Source organism: Euphorbia lathyris, chromosome 7, assembly GCF_963576675.1.
Source record: "Euphorbia lathyris chromosome 7, ddEupLath1.1, whole genome shotgun sequence".
Taxonomy (NCBI): domain Eukaryota; kingdom Viridiplantae; phylum Streptophyta; class Magnoliopsida; order Malpighiales; family Euphorbiaceae; genus Euphorbia; species Euphorbia lathyris.
Window position 1 is genome coordinate 63,461,780 of NC_088916.1, and position 24,935 is coordinate 63,486,714.

The 24,935-nt window shown below is 32.3% G+C and overlaps 1 protein-coding gene across 1 annotated transcript; it reads left to right on the forward strand.

Moving 5' to 3' along the window:
• Positions 1-16,645: 16,645 nt before the first annotated feature.
• On the forward strand, positions 16,646-17,550 carry LOC136235886 (antimicrobial ginkbilobin-2-like protein). The gene has a single exon (XM_066025967.1). It carries the CDS (start codon positions 16,674-16,676, stop codon positions 17,379-17,381), a length of 708 nt encoding a protein of 235 aa, XP_065882039.1. The 5' UTR covers positions 16,646-16,673; the 3' UTR covers positions 17,382-17,550.
• The last annotated feature ends 7,385 nt before the right edge of the window (positions 17,551-24,935 follow it).

The window sequence follows — 24,935 nt, forward strand, 5'->3', positions numbered from 1 at the left end:
TTCCATTTAGCAAAGTGAGCAAGCACCCTATCCATCAAACTAGTCAGATATCGTGTCTTTGGTAAAGTAAAAAACAAAGGGACTCCAAGATAGCGAAATGGAACAGAACCTTGACGAATACCAATAATATTAGCAAGACGATTGCCACGTCCAGAAGAAACAAAGGAGCCCAGAAATAATTCAGATTTGTTCCAACTAACACATTGACCCGAGATAGATCCATACAGCTCAAATACACCCTTAATAACAGCTAGATTACCCGAAGAGGCCCTGCAAAAGAGAAGAATGTCATCAGCATAAAATAAATGAGTCGGAAACACCTTTGCAGAAGTATATTGCATTGGAGCAAGTCGCACAGTATCCACGAGGTGAAGCAACCAACGGCTAAGAAAGTCCTCGGCAATACCAAACAATATAGGAGACAGCGGATCGCCTTGTCGAACCCCTCTTGAACATCTAAAATATCCACTAATGGCTCCATTGTTTAAAATTGAAATCCGAGATGCAGATAAAACATTCAGAATCCAGTCTCTGAATTGAATAGAGAAACCAAAAGTGTCCATCACGGCAAGTAAAAAATTCCAATTTAAAGTGTCAAAAGCTTTCCTGATGTCAACCTTCAAGGCTAAGTTCCCTCCAAAATACTTTTTACGAAGCATATTAGTGCCTTCAGAAGCAAGCGAAATGCATTGGTGAATACTTCGTCCAGGAATAAATCCAAATTGATTCTGAGAAACAATGCGAGATGCAATAGAAGCGAGTCTATCAGCCAAAATTTTTGCAATTATTTTATAACTAAAGTTGCTCATTGCAATAGGCCTATACTGATCAAGAGATATCGCACCCTCCACCTTCGGGATAAGGACCATAATACTGGAGCACAGACCATGATGTATCATGCCACTCATATAGAAGCTTTTGACAACAGCATACACATCAGCACCAATAATATCCCAGAAAGACTGAAAAAAGACCCCAGAAAACCCATCAGGTCCAGGAGAACTACTGCTATCCATTGCAAAGACTGCCATACGAACTTCATTCATATCTGGACAACGAGTAAGCAAATCATTATCCAAGTCAGAGATAAGATGTGGAACAACCTCATAAACAAGATCATAATTTTGTGGCAAGACCTCATCATTTTTAAAAAGATTTGAATAAAATTCAGCAATATGTGTCCCAATTTGATTCGGATTAAAGACAAGCTCATCCTCAATTTGAAGCATCGAAATCCTAGAGGCAGCAGCTCGAATAGATGCCATACGATGAAAGAAGCTGGTATTTCGATCTCCCTCCTTAAGCCATCTAACTTTGCTCTTGTCACGCAAAAAAGCCTCCTTTCTATGCAAAATATTATCCAAGTGTGCATGAGCATTCATCTCCTCATGATGTAGTTCAGGAGTAAACCCATTCTCAGAGATTTCCGCCTGCAAACGAGCTAGATCCGTCTCAGCATTAGCGAGACACATATCAATGTTACCAAAAACCACTTTATTCTAGTGACGGAGCACCTGCCGAAGTCGCCTGAGTTTATCGCATAAAGCTTGCATAGGAGGTAAGCTAGGATGCATTCCATTCCAAAAATCAGCAATCACCTCCCTAATCCCCGGATGCAGAATCCACATAGACTGAAATCTGAATCTAGAGATAGGGCGATTCCCCTTGGAGCAGCTAAACATCAAAGGGCAATGGTCAGAGTGATGTCACAGCAAAGCCAAACTGCAAATCGATTCCCAGAAGTCCGAGAATAAAGCAGATAATAAAACTCTATCTAGTCGACATTCAACCCGCGCAGAGCCAGACCTGCCATTAGACCAAGTAAAGAAGGCCCCATGAGTAGGACCATCAATAAAAGAACCAGAATCAATAAAATCACGAAACTCCCTACAAGGATGCAAAGCAGGAGCCCGTCCCGATTTCTCATGAGATCCAAGGACAGAATTAAAATCTCCAAGAGGCACCCAATGCCCATTCAACCTATTTTGATGAGCCAAAACATCATCAAACATAGTGACACGTCTATTTGCCCAAACGCTCCCGTAAACAAAGCAGACAAAAGTATTTAAATTAGACAAACTCAGAATAACAAACTGTTCATGTCTGAAACAAATATTGGTAACCATGGAAGAATTAATCTTTGCAAAAACCCATAGAGTTGGAAGCTCCTTATTGTTAATAGCAATTAAAGACAAACCAAGCATTCTCCAAAAGGCCTCATTAACAGAACTGAACTCCACCATAGGCTCAGCTAAACAAAGAAAATCTGGTTTATGAAGAGAACACAAACGATGCAAGTAACCCTGAGTATCCTTATTAAGAATACCCCTACAATTCCAGTAAAGAAAGATCATTTAAAACGGACCGGAGGTTTACTGGCTCGTTTGTTTCGAGCTGACAAATTCTCCGTTGTTGTCATAATTTTTTCCCTCCGCCTTACTTTCTTAGTGCTAACTGTGTTCCAGCTATTGTCATCCTCCTCTGGCATATCTGCCCAGGATTTAGTACGAGATGATGATTCAGATGCTGAATCAGCTCCCTCATATCTAGTGAGAATATTGTCCATTCCAGGTGAATCCGGCCTATCAGTTTCATCACAACTGTATTCATCCTCCTTCCTAAGTTGCGGGCTGCCAGGTAGAACAACCTCCACCACACAACCAAAATCAGCAGAAGGCCTAAGCTCAGAAACAATCCGTGAAGTGGCATGTTGAACAGGTACCTCGGTCTAAATTGCATTAGGCTTTTTCACAAACTTCCTCTCCTGTGAAACCATTGTACGTTTTCTTTCAATAACCGGAGCCTCTAGAACCTTTTCCAATGGTTTTTTTATTTTTACTGCAGTCATAAGCCATGTGGCCAATGTTTGGACAAACTTTAGAGAAGCTTGGTAATCTCTCATACACCACATCTATCCAAATTTGTTTTCCTTCTCTCTCAATACCCATTTTAATAGGAAGCTCATTCATCAAATCCACATCAATTAACATTCTAGCATAATGACCAAACTCACCTTCAAGAGTGGTATTATCAAATCGTATAAGCCCTCCAATACCCTTTGAAATATCTGAAAGAATTTGAGGATCCCAATACTCCCACAGAAGAGAATATAATCTAACCCAAACCTGAGCATTTGTAGACTTCTCAGCATAGGGGTCAAAGTCCGAAACCCAGGGTTGCAAACGGAAAGTACCTGGCTTAGTATTGATAATGCTCCGTGTTAGCAACTAATTCTTGATCTCCTGGGATCCCAAAACCACATGAAAAAAGCCTCTCCCAATAGATATCAGTCGCCAAGAATCCTTCAAACCCCAAACCTTTGTTAAAGTTTCCTTAAGAGAAAGAACCTTCCATGGGGCATCTCCTTTGTTTAAGATTAACCCGCCAATCAGAGATGAGGAGCAAAGGGCCGCACGCCTATCATAGGCAGATTGAGAAATTCGAACCGACCGAAGACCACCAATATCATAAATCACAGCAGATGAGCAAAGAGTCGGATCCAGATTCCCAGCAAGGACCTTCGCAAATGACCTACCCTGCACCTCCAAATTAGGCTTTCTCAAAGGCTCCTGTGAAATTGAAGCAATCTGTGGTTGCCGGATACGCGATTGCGAATTATGAAAATGGGCCTTTGGATTAAAGAGAACCTCTATACCGAGGTAGTTATCTAGATAATCCATGGTGCATAAAGAGTGATTCCTAAATGATTTGGAATTTAGTAAGGAATGTTTTGGAGTCTTTTTAGGCAGATTTGAATCTCCATAACTTTATAAGATACTTCATTTTCTTGCTATAATTGATGTGTAATTTAGCAAGGGAGGTTTTAGAGTTTTTAGGAAGGTTTTAGTTTTTCTTCTAATTTTCCTTAACAGTTGCAAAATCATTAAATTTTTATTTTAATAAAATATTAAGTTTTTATTTTAATAAAATATTAAATTATAAATTAACTAATATATATTAAAAAAATATATTATATTTCTTCTTAAAAATAAACATATTATATATAATATATTATCTAATATAATATTAACAATTTAATTCTAAATTTTTTTTATCAAACATATTAAAATCTCATTTTTATTAGTAAAAAAACTAAAGAATAATTTAATTATAACTAAAAAATAATTTTATTGTTTAAATATATTTTTATATATTATAAAGACCTAAGTTACAATTTGTATATATACTATAGAATGTAATTAAAAGTATGAATGATTAAAAAATAAAATAATATCCATAAAATAATAATATTTTTATTCGTAATTTTACTCAAACAACTATTATCAGTCATTTTAGTTTTACCAAACAAGTTTACATATTAGTCAAATCAGCTAGTCAAAAAGGTAATCAACTAACCGCTAATGTAATCAGATAACAACTATGTTTGGCAAATAGCTGCTAGCCATTAGCTAATAACTGATTACATTACTGTTAGTTGATTACCTTGTTATAGTTACATGATTTGACTAACCGATTGCATGAACTTGGTTGATTAAACTTAACTAATTGTCATTAGCTGTTCGTGTAAAATAACAAATAAGGACATGCTAAAACTTTTTATTGGGGATTAAAAAGTATTAATTAGGATAAAAATATCCATAAAAAGAAATGAAGCAATAAGCTAATTGAAAAAACTCCTAATGAGATTTTTCAAAATTAGCTTTTTGGACCAATAAAATAAGATCTTTCAAACATCTTTTCATGAAATACCACTATTAGAGGTTTGACTAGTAAAAACATCTAAAGTGGCTCAAACTCTAATTGCTCTTTTACCAAATAGGCTAACAAGTATTTGACAAACATAACCTTTAAACTAACTCATGAAAATGATCCTTAACGACCTCAAAATTAAAATATTCAAGAATTAAAGTTGTTAAAAACAACATTTATCATGAAACCACATTTTTTATTTTCCAAAATCACCGGTGATTTTTGGAGTTTTGTCTCTCTAAAACACTCACTCTCTCCTCTAAACAACACTTAAATGACATCAAAATGAAAAATTTCAAGAATTAAAGTTGTTTAGAATCTCATTAATTCTTGATTTTATTTTTTATTTTAAGGCCGTTAACGGTCATTTTTAGGCGTTAATTGAAATATAGTGACCACGAATGTAACAAAATAATGTTCAGTGACTTTTATGTTACATTTTAAAGTTTAAAGGCAATACCGTAAAAATTGGTAAAGTTCAATGGCCATAGATGTAATTTATCCACAGATATTTCAAAACGATGATTTTTACAATATTTAATATTTAAGGGTTTCTTCATATGTTAGCATAACAACTTGAGTTAATTAATCCGAATATTTTTATTTTTCTTACATAGTGAGCCTACTAATGATTTTCTTTTATTAATTCACGACTTCAATTTTTTAATAGCCTCGTTAATTTACTTAAAATATATCGATAGTTTTCTAAACTTGTAGTCAATTAATTTTTGTGATTGTAAGAAAAATAAATTGCATATACAAAATGTATTACACACGTCATCGAGTCAAACGAATTGATAGTCAGCGATACGTTGGACTTAGACTGGATTATTCCCTTTCCAACATCGGTTAGCACCCGTAGATCTTTTAACTCTTTCCATGCAGATAACCAACCATTATCCGTTAGCACGTTTCACGGAAATTCTATCGAAAAATCGGTAGTTTCCCCTGTAAAACGGAAATTTCCCTAGTATAACTAGAATCAACCCTGCATAAAAAAAAACACTTCTATATTTAATCATAGTCCATGTTAGGACTCCACACTATAATTTAACAACCCGACTAGACAACGATTCTCCAATTCCACAATTCTCAACAATTCTCATTTCTTAGAGCATAACTTTGTTGGAGCATGCTCTAGTCCCGAGACATTATATCTACAATACTTCTAATTGCAAGGCATTAATGTGTTCTGTTAATTCACTTATGCGAACCAACTTGACGAAGTACCATTAATTAATGACGTGCTCATGTTTGACTGGTTGATGGCCCGGGCAAATGAAATTGTGAGGCAATAAAATACTAATCTAGATATTCCTAATAAGTTGTTGTCAAGGGAAGAATAACGAACAAAAGACTAGTATGTTCATTGGCTTTGATGGTGTTTCATCGATTACAAACATGAGATGTTAGACAGAGGGCATAAGGTTTTATGGAGGAGTAAACTCTGGATGATCCGCTATGAGAACACCATATGGTATTAATGTGATGAGTGGTTCTCATGTAATGTTCATAGATGAGTCCTTAGACGCAAAGTAATGATGACACCTAGGTGAGATACAACATGCTTTTGTTATCGCCTAACTGTCTAGTTAATTGGTACCAAGTATGGGTTAGCGAGCTTGTTCTCAATCACATTGAGGGACCATGAGTAAAGTGCAGAGATTACCACTCTCTTATGGGAGAGCAGATATCACCGGCCACTTGATTAGTGAAGCTTAGAAACATAATTTGTCACACCTGAATGAAGCAATAAAATATTGCTTATTCGAACTTACCATTTCACTAAGAGATAAAATAAGGGTATTGCTATTCACCGCCACATCTTTACTTATCACTGTCCCAATTTGACAATTTCACCATTCTCAATTTGTTTGACCAAAAACTGAAAATTCTTTCGTTCTCCCAAGCAAAACTGAAATTCTAAAAAAAGGGACCCGAGAACTGCAGAAATGGACGATTTAGAAAAAAAAATCATAGTTGTATTTGGCCGCCTGCGGATGAACTTCCCGCCTATCCTTTGGGCAGGTGGGAGAATCTCATAGGCGGATGACGAGTTACGTCTCCAAATCCAGAGACAGAACTCATGTCTTCGATGAAAATTTAACAAAAAACGTAACTTTTCAATAAATTTACCGTAATTTTCCGTCATGATTCTCATGTAAGGGTTTGTGACTTTTGGAGAGATTAGAGAAAATGAGAAGTTTTGGTTGAAAAAAAAGAAAATGGAAAAAACGTCAAATGAGGGGTGGTGTTAAGTAAAAGGGGGACGGTGAATAACAATCCACTAAAATAATGTTTGATCAATAGATGATGGTGACAGGATCGTGCCTCAAGTGCAAATGATCACTTTGAGATTACAAAAAAGTTCTCAGTATTTATACACGAGCTAACTATCTGAATTGGGTAGTCATAATGGCTTGCTAGAGCATAACTATGACTTGTGAGACGAAACTCAATTTCGGTTAAACTGTCAATATTAGATATACATAGATTAAGGGTTAATTATATAAAGATACCCTGTGGTTTCGCCGATTTGTAGATGGGTAATTGTGGTACCATGTGGTTTGTAAAATTTTGCATTTGGTTTCACTTTGTCAAAATTTGGCGAGCAAGCGTTGGGTATCACATAAAGTAATTGCGGGATTGTTAATGTTAGATTGAGCATTTGTCACTCTTCGTAAATGGAAGATAAATCCATAGCCTCTTCTTTTGGAGAATTAACTTGAAATCCTTGCAAGGTGATAGGGTTAAGATTAGAAATGGATATCACTTAACCTATATATTCAGAGTTAATTCTACCTGCATAAATAAAACAAACATCTCATTATATGTAACTTGACATATTTCATAGTCACAGATGTGTTTAAGGATATAACTGATGAAGGATCATATTATACTGGACCTAATACGAAAGGTAAACATCAGTATCAACCCGACTTTGTTTTAGGGAATGTGACGCTTCTGCCAACAACAGTCTGTGAACTTATTCCGTTATACGTTTAGTTGAAATTAATTTGTTTAAATTAATTCCAATAGACGTATATGACTAGTGGCAGTAAAAACCTATTGGATCACACACAAAATTAAGAGCGAAGGATATAATGATAATTTTAAAGTGAGAAAAGGGAGTGGCTGGAATTTGTAGTGTAAAGAAATTGTTTGGTTAATTGATTTATTGATAATTGTAATTTGATTATAATTATGGATAAATTAATTAAAGGATTATAATTCTAATAAGAAACCTGAATTCTAATTTGGTCAGAATGATGAATGATGAATTATTATATATATATATATATATATATATATATTTAATCAATGATAATGTTTATGATGAATTATTAATTATATATATATATTTATTTATTTAATTAATGATAATGTTCTAATATTAATGAGTAAATATAATGTGATTATATCTCTAATTAAAATATCCTAACATAAATAAGTTTTCTAATGGGATAAGAATTTGAATTATTAATTATATTTATATTAGATATAGATAAGATTAATAATTATCTTTAATTATTTAATTAGTAAACCTAGTGAGATTAGAGTTTTAATTAAATATTTTAACCTAATTGGATTAGGGTTAGAAAATTGAAACAATATAAATACCCCCTACTACATAGAATCCGGTCAAAACATCAATTAGGCTTTGAAAGTTCTTCCCGGACCTTACTCGAATAATTAGCTCTCCAGTTCATTTGTTTATTAGTTCGTGTGGATACTATTAGAGACAATATACACTTAATTGTTATATTTGGTTGATTAAGAACATATATTCTTTCGGGTGTTCGTGTTCATGAAAGACGGTTGATAATCTAGGTGGGCTCTTCGTTTGCAACAGTAGATAGTTCTTCAATCAAAGGTACATATGTTTAAACTTTTTTAATATGAAATAACGATTACCGGATCTTGGGAAAGGGAAATAGATAAAAAAAATTTATATTTTTATTGCATCTACGTTTGTTTATTTTCCTTCAAATACCACATAGTATCGATGTCATAGGTGGTGCTCACATAATACTCATAAGACGAGTCCTTAAATTCAAAGTGAGTATGAGACCTAAGTGAGACACAACATGCTTTTGTTATTGCCTAACAGGCCAATAAATTGGTTCCAAGCATGAGTTACCAAGGTATATTCCAAATCATGCTGAGGGACCATGAGTGAAGTGCAGGGATTGCCACTCTCCTAGAGGAGAGAATATATCACCGACCACTTGATTAGTGAAGCTGAGAAGAGTGCGTCCACACCCGAATGAATCAATAAGATATTGCTTATTCGAACTTATAAGTTCAGTAAGAGATCAAACAATGTTCAAGCAATAGATGAGAGTGACAGGACCGTACCTCTTGATATCGCGTAACAAAAGATCGTTAGACCTTAAATCTTCATTCTCGAATAGAAAATAATGGAGCTTACAATTCCAACGAAGAAGATATAAATGGAAAATAAGTAATATTCTATATATTCGAATTAGGGAGATGCCCTAGAATAATGTATATGTTAATTGGCCAAAAGTGCCTCTTAAATAGCCCTCCTTCTTGGCAGGGCCCTTTGCCGTTAAGCAAATTGGTAGAAATCTATTTTAAGAAATTAAACCAACCACATAAAAACCGCTACAATACAGAAACAACAGAATTGTTCTTTAGGTGGCACCAATGAAATGGTGCCACCAATACTATTACATCATGAATTTTTGTCATATTGTCTCCCTCCTTATGCATTCCTCCGTAACAGACTACTTTCATTTCGGAAAGCTCTCCCTCATTGGTGAATTTGGCATTCATCAAATATAAGCTTGCAATTATAAAATAAACACAATAAGCTTATAGTTTTCAATCATTTGAGTCCATTAAGCCAGTAGGTACATGTTGTTTCGACTCTTTTATAAGCATAATCAGAAAATTTTAAGAATTAAATTTGTTTAGTATCATATGTACCATGTAACCACATTTTTTATTTTTGAAAACCCATCATTTTGGAGCTTTCTCTCTCTCTATACACTGACTTCCTCTCTTCTAACCAAACAACAACTAAATGAACTCAAAACTAAAAAGTTGAAGACAAAGTTACTTAGAATGTCATCTATTCTTGGAATTTTCTATATTTTGAGGTTCATCAATGATCAATTTGATAATATCATTCTAAAAGTCATTGATTTGGAGATAGAAAACAACTCCAGTCCTCTTTTTTTAACAAAAAAAATCAATAGACATTCGTTTACAAATTAGTGAAACCACATGTACTTTTTAAAAAAAAAAAAAATAACCATTAGTTTTATTTGGTCTAATTTGATCTTGACTTTAACAAAAGGGCTAGAGTTTGATGGAAACAAAATTTAGAAACTATATAATTATTTCTAAATACATAAGGACCGATTAGTATATATGTAAAAACATAGTGACTAATAAATTATTTACCATATATATTGTTACCGTAATTCTTGATAAATGCTTCTGTGTCACTCTTTCGGTCATCTGAAATCACAACAGACGTTAGAAAATGAACCGGAGTTCCGGCGAACTCTCTCCGATACTAAAGTCAGTGATATTAGAGATAATATCAAACCAATGTAAATAATAGAAGTAAAGTAATGAGCAATATAATTAAGATCCTTGAGATTATGGAATACCTTTGCTGTTTATAGACAAAATAAAGTGTAATTGGATACGTGGCAGCTCATGATAAGTTTTTGGACCCTATCTTTCCGTGCCACTGTACTTGTGAAATCGAGGAGCGTGTATTTGGAATCCAGCATACTCATTAGTCCACGTATTTCTAAATACTCCTTCGAAGACAGTCTTCGGTCACTCAAGGTGTCCAAAGCCTTGACTTTGGTCAAGCTTCGGCCAAGACCAACAATCATAGCAGGCGTGAATTGACCTAGGTCCATCTGAGGTCTTCGAATCATACATTGCTTTTGCCAAAAAGCTCAAATGACCTAGTACCTTATCATATATATATATATATATATTAAAAAATCCTTGTGGTTTCACGAATTCGCAAATTGGTACGTGTAGGTTTTTTCTCCTAAAACCAACTCTGTCGTTTGCTCCGTTAGTAAAATCAAGGCAAAAGCCCTAACACTGTTAGATTGCTTACATAGCAAGATACAATTTTGCAAATAATTTTTTTTATCCATTTAAACTTTACAAAGAAAAAATTAATTTATATATATATATATATATATTTTACTCTCTCTTCCACCTTCTTCTTCACTGTACACCCCCATTAAAACGGCTTTGAAGTTCTTTTATGTGAAGAACATTAAAATCTCCGGACATTTGAAGTGCTTTGGTCCATTTTATTTTTTTATAAAAATATCATACATCATTCCATTAAATCAGAAAGTATATATCAGGATCATTAAAAGGAATAAAACCTCCATTCCATACCGGCTACAACCAGTATAAGATCTACAAAAGAAAAAAAAATAGACTACAAAAAGCAATAAAAAGACTACAAATAGCAATAAAAACCATAAAAATACAAAAAATAGAAATCATATATTTCTCATAAGTCGAATCCTATTGAAAAATAGTTGCAATCCATTCTTTATCATTTAGCCTCTTCCCGACATTCGGATCTGAGTCCTTTCTTTTTTTGCAACCACACAGATCTATAGGTCTGCGGACAAGATGAACCTTTTCCGCTCTTGCTAAGACCGAAAAAAAGAAAAAAAAGTATAGCTAACAGGTGTAGATCGAACGAAGAAAGAAATTCGAGAAAGTATATAGACTTCAAACAAATAAAAAATGTAAATATGAAACTAAAAAACGAAAATTAAAACATAAAGGAGATCTAAATAGAAAGCAAGAACCGAGAAGGTGACAGTGACGGTGACAGCAACGACGGAAAGCTTGAAAAGAAGGAGCAAAGAAGGAGAAGAAAAGATAGAGAGAAGCCTCTCTCTCTACAATAATATAAGAAATTTCAAAATTAAAAATGAGTGTGTTGTTATTCATATTATCCTCTTATTTCATTTGTACCATGTTGTGCTAAGTTGTGTGATAAATTTCAATCATTCTTTTCTGCAAATCTGTGAAAACTTTTATAGAATTTTTTATATGGCTTACTTGTTTTTAGTTTACACCTCAAGTGGGTTCTGCATCATGAATATGTTTAGGTTCAATCTTTGGACAAAATAAAGTGCAAAAAAAGAATATTAAATGGGTACCTCAATGCTACACTTCAACTGAAAAAAATATATATATTTACAAAATTGCCTCTTATCACTTCAGCAATATAAAAATGTTAGGGCTTTTATTACTAACGGAGCAAATCGTATAGTTATTTTTTAGGTAAAAAAAAAAACAACAGTTATTAATTTGCGAATTCATGAAACCATAAAAGATTTTTTTTTTTTGAAATGAACCCATATATTTTACCCTATTTGCAAATACACGCACCTCTTAAAAGAAATAGATATTTATAGTATATTTTATTTACAAAACACAATATTTTAAATTACATTGTTAAGTTCTAATGAAAAGCAATAACAGTTTTATCTTTTATAAATTAACATTTAGATTTGGACAAAACACAACCCTCCCCTCAAATTTCACAGGACCGATCCTGATATTTTAGAGATCTAGGGCGAAATAGCAAATAAAGGCCATAATAAATAAATACATATAAAAAATAAAATAGAAAAATTAATTATGTAAAACAAAAATTGCTTAAAAAGGACACATTTTTATTACACTTAACACAAGATCTAATAAAAATATCAAATTTCATATAAAAAACATTTTATTTCACTTTAAGTACCCAATTGCTCATAAAAAAAATTTCTACGAGAATTTGTAGCTGCAAAATTACTAATAATAACAACTACATCAATATGCGCTAACATATTTCTCTCAATACATAAAAAAAAGCTAAATTATTCAATCTTTCTCACAATATGATGATCTCAAATAGCTTTTTAATGATTTTAACTTCAAACGTTGATAACCATCTACTATTTTGAAAAACTCAAGAATTTCAAACGTTGAACTTAATACATTGGCTAAAGTAATTTGCAACACTCTAATTTGTAAAAAAGTTCATCAACGTTAACATGTGAAATATTATTACAAGAAAATATAATCATAAAATATTATTTTTTAGTCCAAAACGACGTCGTTTTGGTTCCCCCAAAACGACGTCGTTTTGTCTTGTGGGTTTTTGATATAAAAAGAAGGGTTAAGGTGCCAAAATACCCCTAACGTTTTGGGTCAGGAGCAATTTTATCCTTAACGTCTAAAATGGTGCAATTTTACCCATAATGTTGGAAGCCAAAAGCAATTTTACCCCTAACGTTGATAAATTGGGTCAATTTGAGAAATAATTCATCAAACTGTCTTCTCGGTCATGAATCTTGTCATCTACACTTTACACATGCGTTATTTTATCAATAACAAATCACAAACATATGTTGGGATGTGAAAAAAATAAGAAAAAAATATTAAAAATATACTGTATTTTGTACGAATTGGATAAAAAAATTCAAAAAATTCACCGAATTTATAAATATTAATCTCAAATTTTATTATTAAATTACAAAAAATATTATATCTTTTTTTTAGAACAAATTGATATGCAATTGGTACAAAATAAAGAAAAAAAATGACTGTATTTTATAATAGTGTCTGAAATTGATCCAATTTATCAACGTTAGGGGTAAAATTGCTCTTGGCTACAAATATTAGGGGTAAAATTGCACAATTTTAGACGTTAGGGGTAAAATTGCTCATGATCCAAAACGTTAGGGTTTTTTTTGCACCTTAACCCTAAAAAGAAGCAGTATAGGTAGCATGTCGTTTTCAAACTATGACAGATCGTAGATGTCAATTGCCACATCGTAATTGTCGATCTACTTAGCATTAGAAGTTTTTTTATTTATTTTAAGATATTTTATATCGAATAACAATTATGTACTAAAGTATATTTTTTTCAATTAATGCTATTTTGTCTAAAAAAAATTTACGTAGAGTTTTGCCCCCTTCCCTACAATTCTAGATCCGCCATTAGTTATTTACATCTAGAATTATTTTCGCAACTATTGTATCTTATGAAATTTAATTTTTATTATTTTAAAAAAAAAAATATACTCTTGGGCTTTGGATAGACTCCCTTCCTCCTCATGCACATGGACGACTTTGAAAATTGATATATAAATGTAATACTTTTCAAAAAGATAACAATATTGACATTGGTTATCATACCCATCATCAAAATATAATGTAATTTAAAATATACTGTTTTACAGAATATATTGCTAGTCTCTATTTACAAACTTTTTAATTACATAAATATACTTTTTAATTACATAAATATATATGTCTGCGAATAGAACATATTATTAGTTTTTTTTTACTTCTTCCAGTAAAAATATAGCTTTAAAAATAAAACATATAGAAATGACAAATTACACACGGTTAAAGTATTTGATTAAAAGCAAACGGTTAAATTTTTTCCTTTCAGCTGAATCGCATTTGTATAGTAGTATTATATACACTAACAGGGTGTTTGTTAGAACGGATATAGGAGGTGAGATAGGGATAAAAAAACATGAGATAAGTTATCCTGTGTTTATTTGGAAGATAGAAGAGTGAGACAGATGATGGATAAATTTTTTATCCCTCAAATCCTATACCCAGGAGGAGGGTGGTATAAGGAGGTGGGATAAGCTCTTGCGATTTTAATAGGATGAAAAAGTCCATCTTATCCCTCAAATTAATGTTATATAGTTTAAATAAGGTTAAAATAGTAAAATGTATTATTTTATCACAATCACTATCCCACATATTTGAATAATAATTCTCGACTATCATATTTTTATTTTTATCCCAACCATTTATCATTATCCTTATCCCAACCTTTATCCCTATCCCAATAGAATACCAAACGCACCGTAAGAGCATCTGCAATAGATTTTTAATGCACTATCTAAAAATAATATAAATAGCCGACTCTTAGTGATTCAAGAGTGACTAGGACATACCACCTCCAATGATACTCTTCATATTCACTCCTTATTTATTATTTTATCATTAAAATATTAATTTTTATTATATTTACTAATAGCAAGAGGAGCCAGACTTTACAATAATAAATTTATTAATAAAAAATGAATTAAGGAGACACAAGGAGATAGAGAGATGCTCCCTATTAATAGAGAGGCCGAAGAGGCTCTCCGTGATTTGAGGAGTCACTAAAAGGTTGTTGGAACTGATTTTTAATTCTCACTCCTTAAATTTTAAGGAGGGAGTCAAACTAAAATATTGTTTTTTTGATAGAAATTGGAACGAGACAGAACTTGGACGGGGTGAGCACCCATGGTCCAAGAACTGACAAACCCGCAATATATTAATAAAAGAAAAAAATGAGTGTTTGAACAAGAGAAGATGAAGGAGAACAAACAAAAAGAAGGGGAGAGGAGAAAAAATAGAAAAACTCAAGAAAAACTCAAGTGTGAAATACTACAAATGTCATCACAAACTAAAATACTGTTAAAAATGCTCTAACCGGCTAAATTGCTTCTTCTTTTTAAGAAAAAAAAATCAACGATATAAATTAATTGGGTTATACTCTCTTCATTCCCTTATATAGATTATTCTAGCAAATTAGTTTTTTTTTTCCCAAATATAAGTCATTTTAGGATTCAAATAACTTTTAGTTTAGTTTTTTGGTCCAAATATTAATTTTTTTTGTATTGGTACATGTGTTTTTTAATATTCCAATGCGTATTTCCTAATAGTAACATAAGAGAAAATTTTTTTTGTTAACCAATATATTTTTTAATTTGTGTGAAATACCCTAAAATGATTTATATAAGGAAATAGATGGAATATTTTTTTTTCTCGGAAGCCGGGTTATAATTATTTTTATGTTTTAGAGGATTTATATGAAATATTACAGAAAATATAGTGCTTGTCTATTTAGCTTAGTGTGGCACTAACTATTAATTCCTTCTACCCACTTTTAGAAGCTTCTTTTGACCTTTCAAATTTTGCATTTTCAAATTATTTGAAACTAATTATTTGGCTTAAATTATTAATGGAGAGAGTCTCCCTCTACTCTTAGAATCTCCATTTTTTATTAATAATTTATTATTGAAAAGTTTCTCTCTTCTCACTAATAGTAAATATAATAATAATTAATAATTTTATTAATAAAATAATAAATAATGAGTTAATATAAAAACTATTATTAAAGATAATATGTATTAATCACTCTTAAATCACTACAACTAAATTATTTCTAAAGAATGTACTACGAGTTAGAACAAGTGGAAAATGAGAGGCCCTAGGAGTGTCTATTTTCTCTTCTGCCCCTAAGTTTCTGCTGTCTTTGCTATTTGAAGATAATGTGAGAGTTAGTTTTCCTTTGCTAATCCCGGGCTAGTGTGTTGTGGTGTTTTGTTTCTGTGTTGTGGTGTTTTCTTTTCCCTACAAAACAAACAAACAAACAAATGGAAAATGAAACATTTATGGATACAAATGTTGCAAATTACATACGTGGTATACAACCTTTTATTTCACAATTTAGTATACAACATTAGTTTTTGCAAACAAAACTGTACAACATCTTAGTAACTTCTCAATAAAGCGTACAATCGGTAATTATGACTGCTCAACATGAAGTCAACGAGTCATGACAGTAATTTGACCTTCCTAAAAGTCAAAAGTTGACTAGTCAACACGACCCGTCAGTAATTTTGACTTTTAGCGAGATCAAATTGCTGACTTGGAACATTGATTTCGCGTTGACCGGTCATAATTACCGATTATATACTTTAGTAGAAAGTCACGAAAAAGTTATACAATTTTATATGTAAAATTAAATGTTGTAAACCAAAATTTGAAATATTACAAATATTACATTCAGCTCACACACCCTCTCTATAAATATGGACAATCCTCATTAGAACTTATCAAATAATAATTAAGCCCATCTCCAAACAATGTCTTCCTCCCATATCATTCTAATAACAATTTGTATATTTATCCCACAAATTCTAGGATCAGATCCACTCTTCCATTTCTGTTCAAGCTCAGAAAACTTCACAGAAAACAGCTCCTACCAGAATAACCTCCACAAGGTAAACCTAACTCTTTTCACTAAAACCCCGCCCTCAGGTTTCGGTTCAGCCTCATCCGGCCGTGTATATGGCATTGCCCTCTGCAGAGGAGATGTGTCCCGCCGAGATTGCCAAACCTGCGTCGCCGAATCCGCCACGGAGATTCGCAAACGCTGCCCCTATAACAAAGCAGCAATTATTTGGTATGATTACTGCCTTTTTAAGTACGCAGATGAGGCTTTCTTTGGCCGTATTGATAATGGAAACAAGTTTTATATGTGGAACATCAGAGTTGTGAGTGAACCGGTGTCGTTTAATGAGAAAACGAAGGAGTTGTTGACCGGATTGACCCAAAAAGCTTATGTGAATCCTAGATTGTTTGAAACGGGAGAGATGCAGCTGGATGGTTCGACTAAGCTTTATGGTTTGGTTCAGTGCAGCAGAGATCTTTCAAGTGATGTTTGTAAGATTTGTTTGGATGATATAATTCGTGAAATTCCGGCTTGTTGTGATGGGAAAGAAGGTGGTAGGGTTGTTAGTGGAAGTTGCAATTTTAGATATGAGATTTACCCTTTTGTTAATTCATATTAGAATTAAACAATCCTAGATTATCTATTACCATTACAATCTATACCAATTAATCCTATACTGCAACTCTATTGGTGCAGAGCGGTTGTTATTAACTGTTTGCGGTTGCAGTAAGCTGTTTGTTGTTGTTGTTAACTATTTAATTATTAGTATTTGATAAAATTATATTAAACTGTTGTTGTTAGTATTTAAAATTTCTGATATAGAGAAAATTATTAAAAACATCTGGTTCTCTATGTCAAATGGAAGACCTTTTATACATATTTTAACATTTGTAATACAAACACACACTTATTATAAGAAGCCCCACTATTTTATTTATTCAGTTAGAGTTGTAATCGAGCCGAGCTGAACCGAGCCGAGCTTTGACCTGCTCAAGCTCGGCTCGCTATAAAATTAACGAGCCCGAGCCCGAGTCGAGCTTTGGCTTGCTCAACGAGCTCGAGCCGAACTTCGAGCCCAAAATCCTCATTGAACTTGGTTTATTAAGAAAATTATCTAACTATGCATTGTTTGTGAGTAAATCGTTAATTATATTTGTGAAGTTTGCTTGTAAATAACTCTTTAATTGTGTACATAAACAAGCTCACATGCATAGTTCGTAAATAAATAAACAAGATGCTTACAAATAGTTCGTCTATTACTCATTTATTATGTTTGTGAACAAACTAATCTAATAACAAATGAAATAATATTAAGTTTAGATATTTGTAAAATAACACATAGTTTTCTACCAAACTAAAATTTGTTCATAAATGTTCTAATCGAGCTTGCTCGTGAGCTTTCGAGTCGAACTTTGGCCTGCTAAAGCTTGTCTCGTTTATGAATCGAGCCAGTAAATCATGCTCACGAGCGGCTCGTTTACAAATCGAGTCAAGTCGAGCCGAGCTTTTATCGAGCCGACCACCGAGCTGTTCATGAGCGGCTCGGCTCATTTACAGTCGTATATTTAGTGGGATCATAATACAAAAATGTATATTGGGAATAAGTGACATGAAATATCAGGTGCTTATTATAAAAACTCCTGATATAGACATAGGGGGGAGTGTTGAAATACAAGTATTGCAAGATGAATCCTAAGATACTATAAACACTATGCTTAGTCATCATAATTAGTTAGAGGTTGTCGTAAATAGGTTATGAGTTGTTACTTCCTTAGTTAACTTTACATTTTGTGATGAGGGGCATCTTTCCCTAGGATCGAGTCCGAGCGAGGAAGTCGAAGGAAGAACCAAGTGCGAGCAACAAGCGAGTACGAGTTACCAATAACAACAATCAAATACGCGGAATACCAATAACAACACCACAAGGATCAATCTAACAAACAATCAACCAAAGCACAAACCAAGTCCAAATCAAAATAGCAACTATAACCACAAGAATGGAAATCCAAAACCACAATCAACAACACAAGATTTATACGTGGAAAACCTCTTCGGTGTGAAGAGTAAAAACCACGGGACGTTTGAGGAGTCCACCCTACTTCTCTTATTATGATAAAATTGAGGGCAAAACAAACCCAATAAAGTCTTACAAAAGGTTTATAACCCACCAACAATCATGAAACAATAAGAGATTTGAAGAAGTAGACAAATACCAAGAAAGAGAAGAAATCAGTCTACAATCTGCCCCAACTCCGAACAGACCTTCCCGACCTCCGAACGGCGATCCCAACGGTGAGAACAAGGAACAATGTGTCTAGAAGCTCCTGTCCAAAAATCGTGACGATCCGACGGTTCAATCTCCGGAAATCGACAAAAACGTGAACTGACCTAATGAGAGAAAAGGCCAAATCCGAAAATCTCATTTTGGTGTGTCTTTTCTTCTTCCTTCACTTATCTCAATAAATGACAACTCATACACTTAAATACATATTAACTTAGCTTCTACTAAGAAGCCAAAATTAATATTAAATGGACCTTAAATATGGACGGGACCCATAACATAAATTAATCAATAAATAAATTATAAAATTATAAATATATCACACAAATCAATAAAAAAAATCTAAATAAAAAAATTATTGAACGCAATAAAATTTTATTTTTTCGATAATTGTGTTATAAAAATAAAAAAAATAATAATTTTATTAACAATAAATAATTACAACCAGTTATTTAACAAAAAAAAAAAAAAAAAACTAAAAAAAATCGAGAAAAGCTCGGGAAAAAAAATTGAAATTTTTCATAAAAAAATCCAAACTACTATTCGTTAGTCTACTCTTATCATCTTTCTACAATGGTTGACTAGTCACCTTCCACTTGTGTATTTTTATGACTTACATGATTTTTCTCTTGTCACATATATTTTCTTCAATTTCGGCTTGTAAATTGAATTCACACTTATTTAAATCTCATGTAAAGAAAACAACCGGTAAAAAAAATCAATTATCTCATATTTAAAATAGCTTGTGCTGTGGAATTTAAAATCATGCTAAATATATGACATCATTTTATGAGAAATTCAATTGGATTCTTTTATACTTTTAATTTGTTTTCTTTCAAACAATTGAATTCTAATAAAAAAACCAGTTCTTCTCATGCACACTAATGGATAAAAACTTAATTGCGTCCTGCTTTTAGATCTAATAGTTTTGTATTTTCAGTGATGCAATTCGTCGGCTAAAAACACGACAAATAAAGGATCAATTGTGGTATACTTTTATAAACCGTGATGTAATTGATGTTAGCGCGGAGAAAATGAACAAAGTCAATTGTATCATGCTTTTACAAAGCGTGACATAATTAATCTTTTATTGTGTAGGGCTATCTTAATACTCGACGTGATTATTCAATTGTATTGCGCTTTTGTAGATACAATTGTTATTTTTATTATTATTATTTGTAATATACATAGATTTTACATTCAACAAATAAAAATGTTTTTTTAATAGAATAGGTTTTTGTAGATATGAACAGTTGAATCAAATGACTTGTAATTGTCCATAAATATAAAAATCTAAAAAATACATGTAAACAAACAGCCTATAAATTTACAAATGTACAAATTATCTACAAATGTAAATACGTAAAAATAGAAAAACACAACCTAGTCGGTGTCACAATTCACAAAGAAAAAAAAAAGAAAAGTAGAAAAACAAAATGCAAGATGCACACTCATTAAGGACTAACACGTGGGAAAAAAGAGTTTTTGTAAACTATGTAATAACATTGTTCACTTATAGTTGTGTTTTAATAATCTGGTATAGTTGGGTGAAGAGTTGTTACACTCCTTCCTAAATTACATACGTTGTGTATAACTGTTGGCCCAAAATAAAATAAATTTTATTTTTATGTATATAGAAAGCTTATGTTTAATTTAGGGTATAATTTCTATTTTTGTCTAGAAAATAATGAAAAAATACACTTGTAAACTAACCGCCAACCGATGAGAAAGTCCGGCACTACGCAGGGCGTGTCTTCCAATACGCGGGGCGTAGATCAAGCAACCAGAGAAGGTCTGCTTCAGAAGCTCCAATACGCGGGACGTAACCTCAGAGACGCCACGCGTAAAACTTGGCAACAAGTCGTTTCAAGATCAGAAGCTCCAACACGCGGGGCGTCCATTCTCATACGCACGACGTCCTTCTCTGCGCAGGACTTAACATCAGAAACGTCACGCGTAAATATCATCAACAAAACGCACAGGTTCAGAAGCGACACCATGCAGGGCGTAGTCGGACATACGCGGGGCGTAACCTCTCTCTCGGCAGCAGTTGGAAGTAGTCAATGGAAGTTGATGGTAGTTAGTGGAAGTTGAGGTAGTGGGGTGATGTGGCATGGAGGTAGTTGAGTTAGTTGGTGAATAATTACCAAAATGCCACTCCAAAATACTATAAATAGACCCCCTCCCCTTCATAAAAAATCACACTCAATCATAACACAAAACCCCTCTCTAAAGGTCCCTTTCAATGTTCTAGTTCTTAGTTTTAAGTTCCTAGTTCTTAAAGTTCTTCAAAGTTCTTTCTTTCGTTCTTCGTTTTTCTTGGTTTTAATCCCTCATTTAGCTTCCTTTAGCTTCAATTCAAGTTCTAAAGCCTTTTTTTTCGAGTTTCTCAAATCAAATTAGTGTTTTTAAGTCGTTACTCTGCTCAAGTTTTCAATTAGAGTTTCCTTTCTAAAGTAATTTTCCAGATTCGTCCATCCTTTTTCAAAGCTCAATTCTGTCCATTTAAAGTTATTTTTTGCCTTCAATCCCTTCGACAAAGTTGTTCCTAACGTCCTGAATTTCGATTTAGCCTTTTGATTCATTCAATTCCGTGTCCAGAAACTCCATTTACAAGCTGATCTTTATACCCCAAGTTCTTTTAGCTATTCTGCCCAGATTTTTCCAGATTCAACTAGTCATTTTCAATCTTCAATTTCGTCTGTTTACCATTCGTGTTGGCCTTCGATCCCTTATACAAAGTTATTCCTGACATCCCGAAGTTCAATTTACACTATTTATTTGCCCAATTCCGTGTTCTTAAGCACTCCAACCAAGATCCCCAAAGTCAAGATTAAATCTACCCCATTTGCCTACCAACGTTTAGTCATTGCACAAGGCACATACCGTACGGGCCCGACCGGTTGCAGTTCTCCAAGGACCTCACACCGACACCAAAATTCGACATCAATCCGAGATAGCTATTGTGGCTCCGAGTTTGTTGTTGAGTTCCAATTTGTTTTATTGCATTTCAATTCTTCGTATTGATGTGTTTGTTTTAATTCAATTGATTGCCTATATGTTTAATATAGAGATTTCTCAATTGTAATTCATTTCCAATTTTATGTATTCAAACCTTTATTCATCAATAAAATACCAATTTTCACCAAATCTTGTGTCAATTTCGCATTTTAAATTCCTTTATTTTCTCGTCTTCAATTTACCCGCATTAGCTTAAATAAAACAATTTATCTAGCAAAGTTTTCATAAACGGCGCTAGAGACCCAAGAGGGACTTTTTCAATCCTTGCGTCCCTCGCCAATCGCTTCGATTTAGAATTCATGTTTTCGGCGCGCAAATCCATAAACTTAACCCACTTTAATAATTGAGAAATAATTTCTCTGACACGCCCGCACCCTAACCACACGTGACAAGGTTGAAATTAGCATATTCGCAAAATATCGCTAACAATAACTTTAACCTTATTTCACTTTTTTTGTGTACAACTTTATTTTTACACACAAAACTCCACAATCTTATGATAACCTCCCACTAAAGTGTACCACATGTAAAAATGACTGGTCAACCCAATCAACCTGTCACCTCACTAATTTCTAACTAATCTTTTAATAAAAAAGGAGACCCACTCATATTCTTCAACCTTATATCTCCATCCTTATTTTCTTTCTCCTTAATTTTTTTTCAAACATCATTTCTCTCTCTAACCATCCTCTTTCTCTTTAATTATTCCTTTTTGTTTCTAAATCTCCTCTCTCTCTATAACTCTATCTTTCTCTCTCTTATTCACGACATAAACAATAAAACAATGGAGAATTAGAGTGGGGTGATGATCTCATCAAGCTCAGAATTGTGTTGAACGATGAGTTCAGGGATGGTATATCTGAGGAAGATTTCTTCATTCACCATCCACCATTTCATGCACGGGAGGCTCTAAGAGGAGACCACATATGTGTCCGCTTACGCCTCCCGTTTAGGAGAGCCTCTAATCCATTTTTTTTTATATAAAATTCAAAACTAATTTCAATTATAATATAATTATTGAGATTTCAATTGTTGAAAAGTTATTTATGTAAATAATTATTATATCATGTTTAAATTTAATAGTGATCATATCTAGAAAGAGAAGAATACACTCTATTAAATGGAATCGAAAATCGACAATAATAACACAAGTTATCTCCTTTTTTTGTTAGTTATCGTCTCTTAATAACAACAGCACAAGAAGGGTCTTCAAAATTTATTTCATAACTTTTCTCTTAACAATAAAAGGTAGGGGTGTACAAAAATTAACCAACCCATCAGATATAACCAATCCAACCCAACCCAATCTACATATTTTCAAACTAATGGTTTTATCTATGGGTTGGATTGAAATCCAACCCATGTAAGAAATTGATTGATTGGGTTGGGTTGGGTTGGGTTGAATTTTTATTCAAATATTTGCATATATTTTTTTGTTCTCTTATTTTCCATTTAAAAACAAGTTTATTACAAAATATTATTATAATTTATATATTAAATTAAGAGTATGTGCAAACAGAAACTTTATTTATTTTAAAAACACAAAAAATGAGAAAAACTAAAAAGTTAGAAAAAAAGCGAAACAAAATGTGAAAGTCGTGAAAAACGAAAAATAGAAAAACAAGAAAAATAGAAAAAACAATAAAACGAACAAAACATGAAAACATGCAAAATTGAAAATTAGAATCAATTGATATGCAATTGAAATTGAAAATTAAAAACAAAATATCTGTATTTTTTTTAATAATATATGAAATTGATCAAACTTATCAACGTTATAAATAAAATTGGCCATAACTGTCAACTTTATGGATAAAATTGTTCATACTTATCAATGTTATGGATATTTTTGTATCTAATCCGTGGATAGGTTGAATTTTATCCAAATAAATGATAAATTTTTGTAAAACAGATTCGAAATTTTAATTATAACAAAGAAGAAACCTAACCCTCTTATTAACGATATTTTATAATTTTAGAAATTCTAAAATTCTAAAATTTTATAGAATTTCAGATTTCTGGAATTTCAAAAACTCTAGAATTTCAAAAATTATAAAATTTTGGAAATTTTGGAATTCTAATTTCAGAAATTCTAGAATTCCAGAAATTCTAAAAATTCTGGAATTCTAAAAATCTAGAATTTCAGAATTTCAAAAATCCTGGAATTCTAGAAATTTTGAAAATTCTGAAATTTAGACATTTTGAAATTTCAAAAATTCTGGAATTTTAAAAATTCTGAAATTTCGAAAATTCTAAAATTATGGAATTCCGAAATTCTGAAGTTTTAGAAATTCTAGAATTCTAGAATTTTTGAAATTTAGAAATTCTAGAATTCTAAAATTTATAGTTTTTTTTTGAAAAATTTGTAGTTATTATTTTAATTGATATTTTAGCTAAGTTTATTAAGAATTAAATAGTTATTTTTTAAGTTATAGTTGGGGGTGGCAAAAAAACCGGTCAAACCGATAACCGAGCCGAAAATCGGTAATCCGAACCGAAAAAAGCGGTTAACCGAATCGGTAGTTTTCTTAATGGTTAAGAAAATATATAGGTACTGGTTTCGGTTTCGGTTTCGAGTTAGAGTTTTAAAAACCGCGGTTAATGGTTAACCAAACCGTTTAATAAATATAAATTAAAAAAATATGTATATATAATTATATAACATATAATATATAACATAGATTATAAGATTAAAAAAAGTCTTTAACATAGATTATAACCTATATTAATATAAATATATAACATAGATTATACTTGAATGTAAACTTGATGGATTAATGTTGTAAGAAGTACTTTGACGAAATATTATTTACATTTCTTTATGTTTTAAATGTAAACTTGATGGATTTTTTTTTAGTTCGGTACTTGTCA

What these genes read in the sequence shown, in the direction of transcription:
- LOC136235886 (XM_066025967.1), top strand. Translation starts at nt 16,674, where the DNA reads ATGTCTTCCTCCCATATCATTCTAATAACAATTTGTATATTTATCCCA.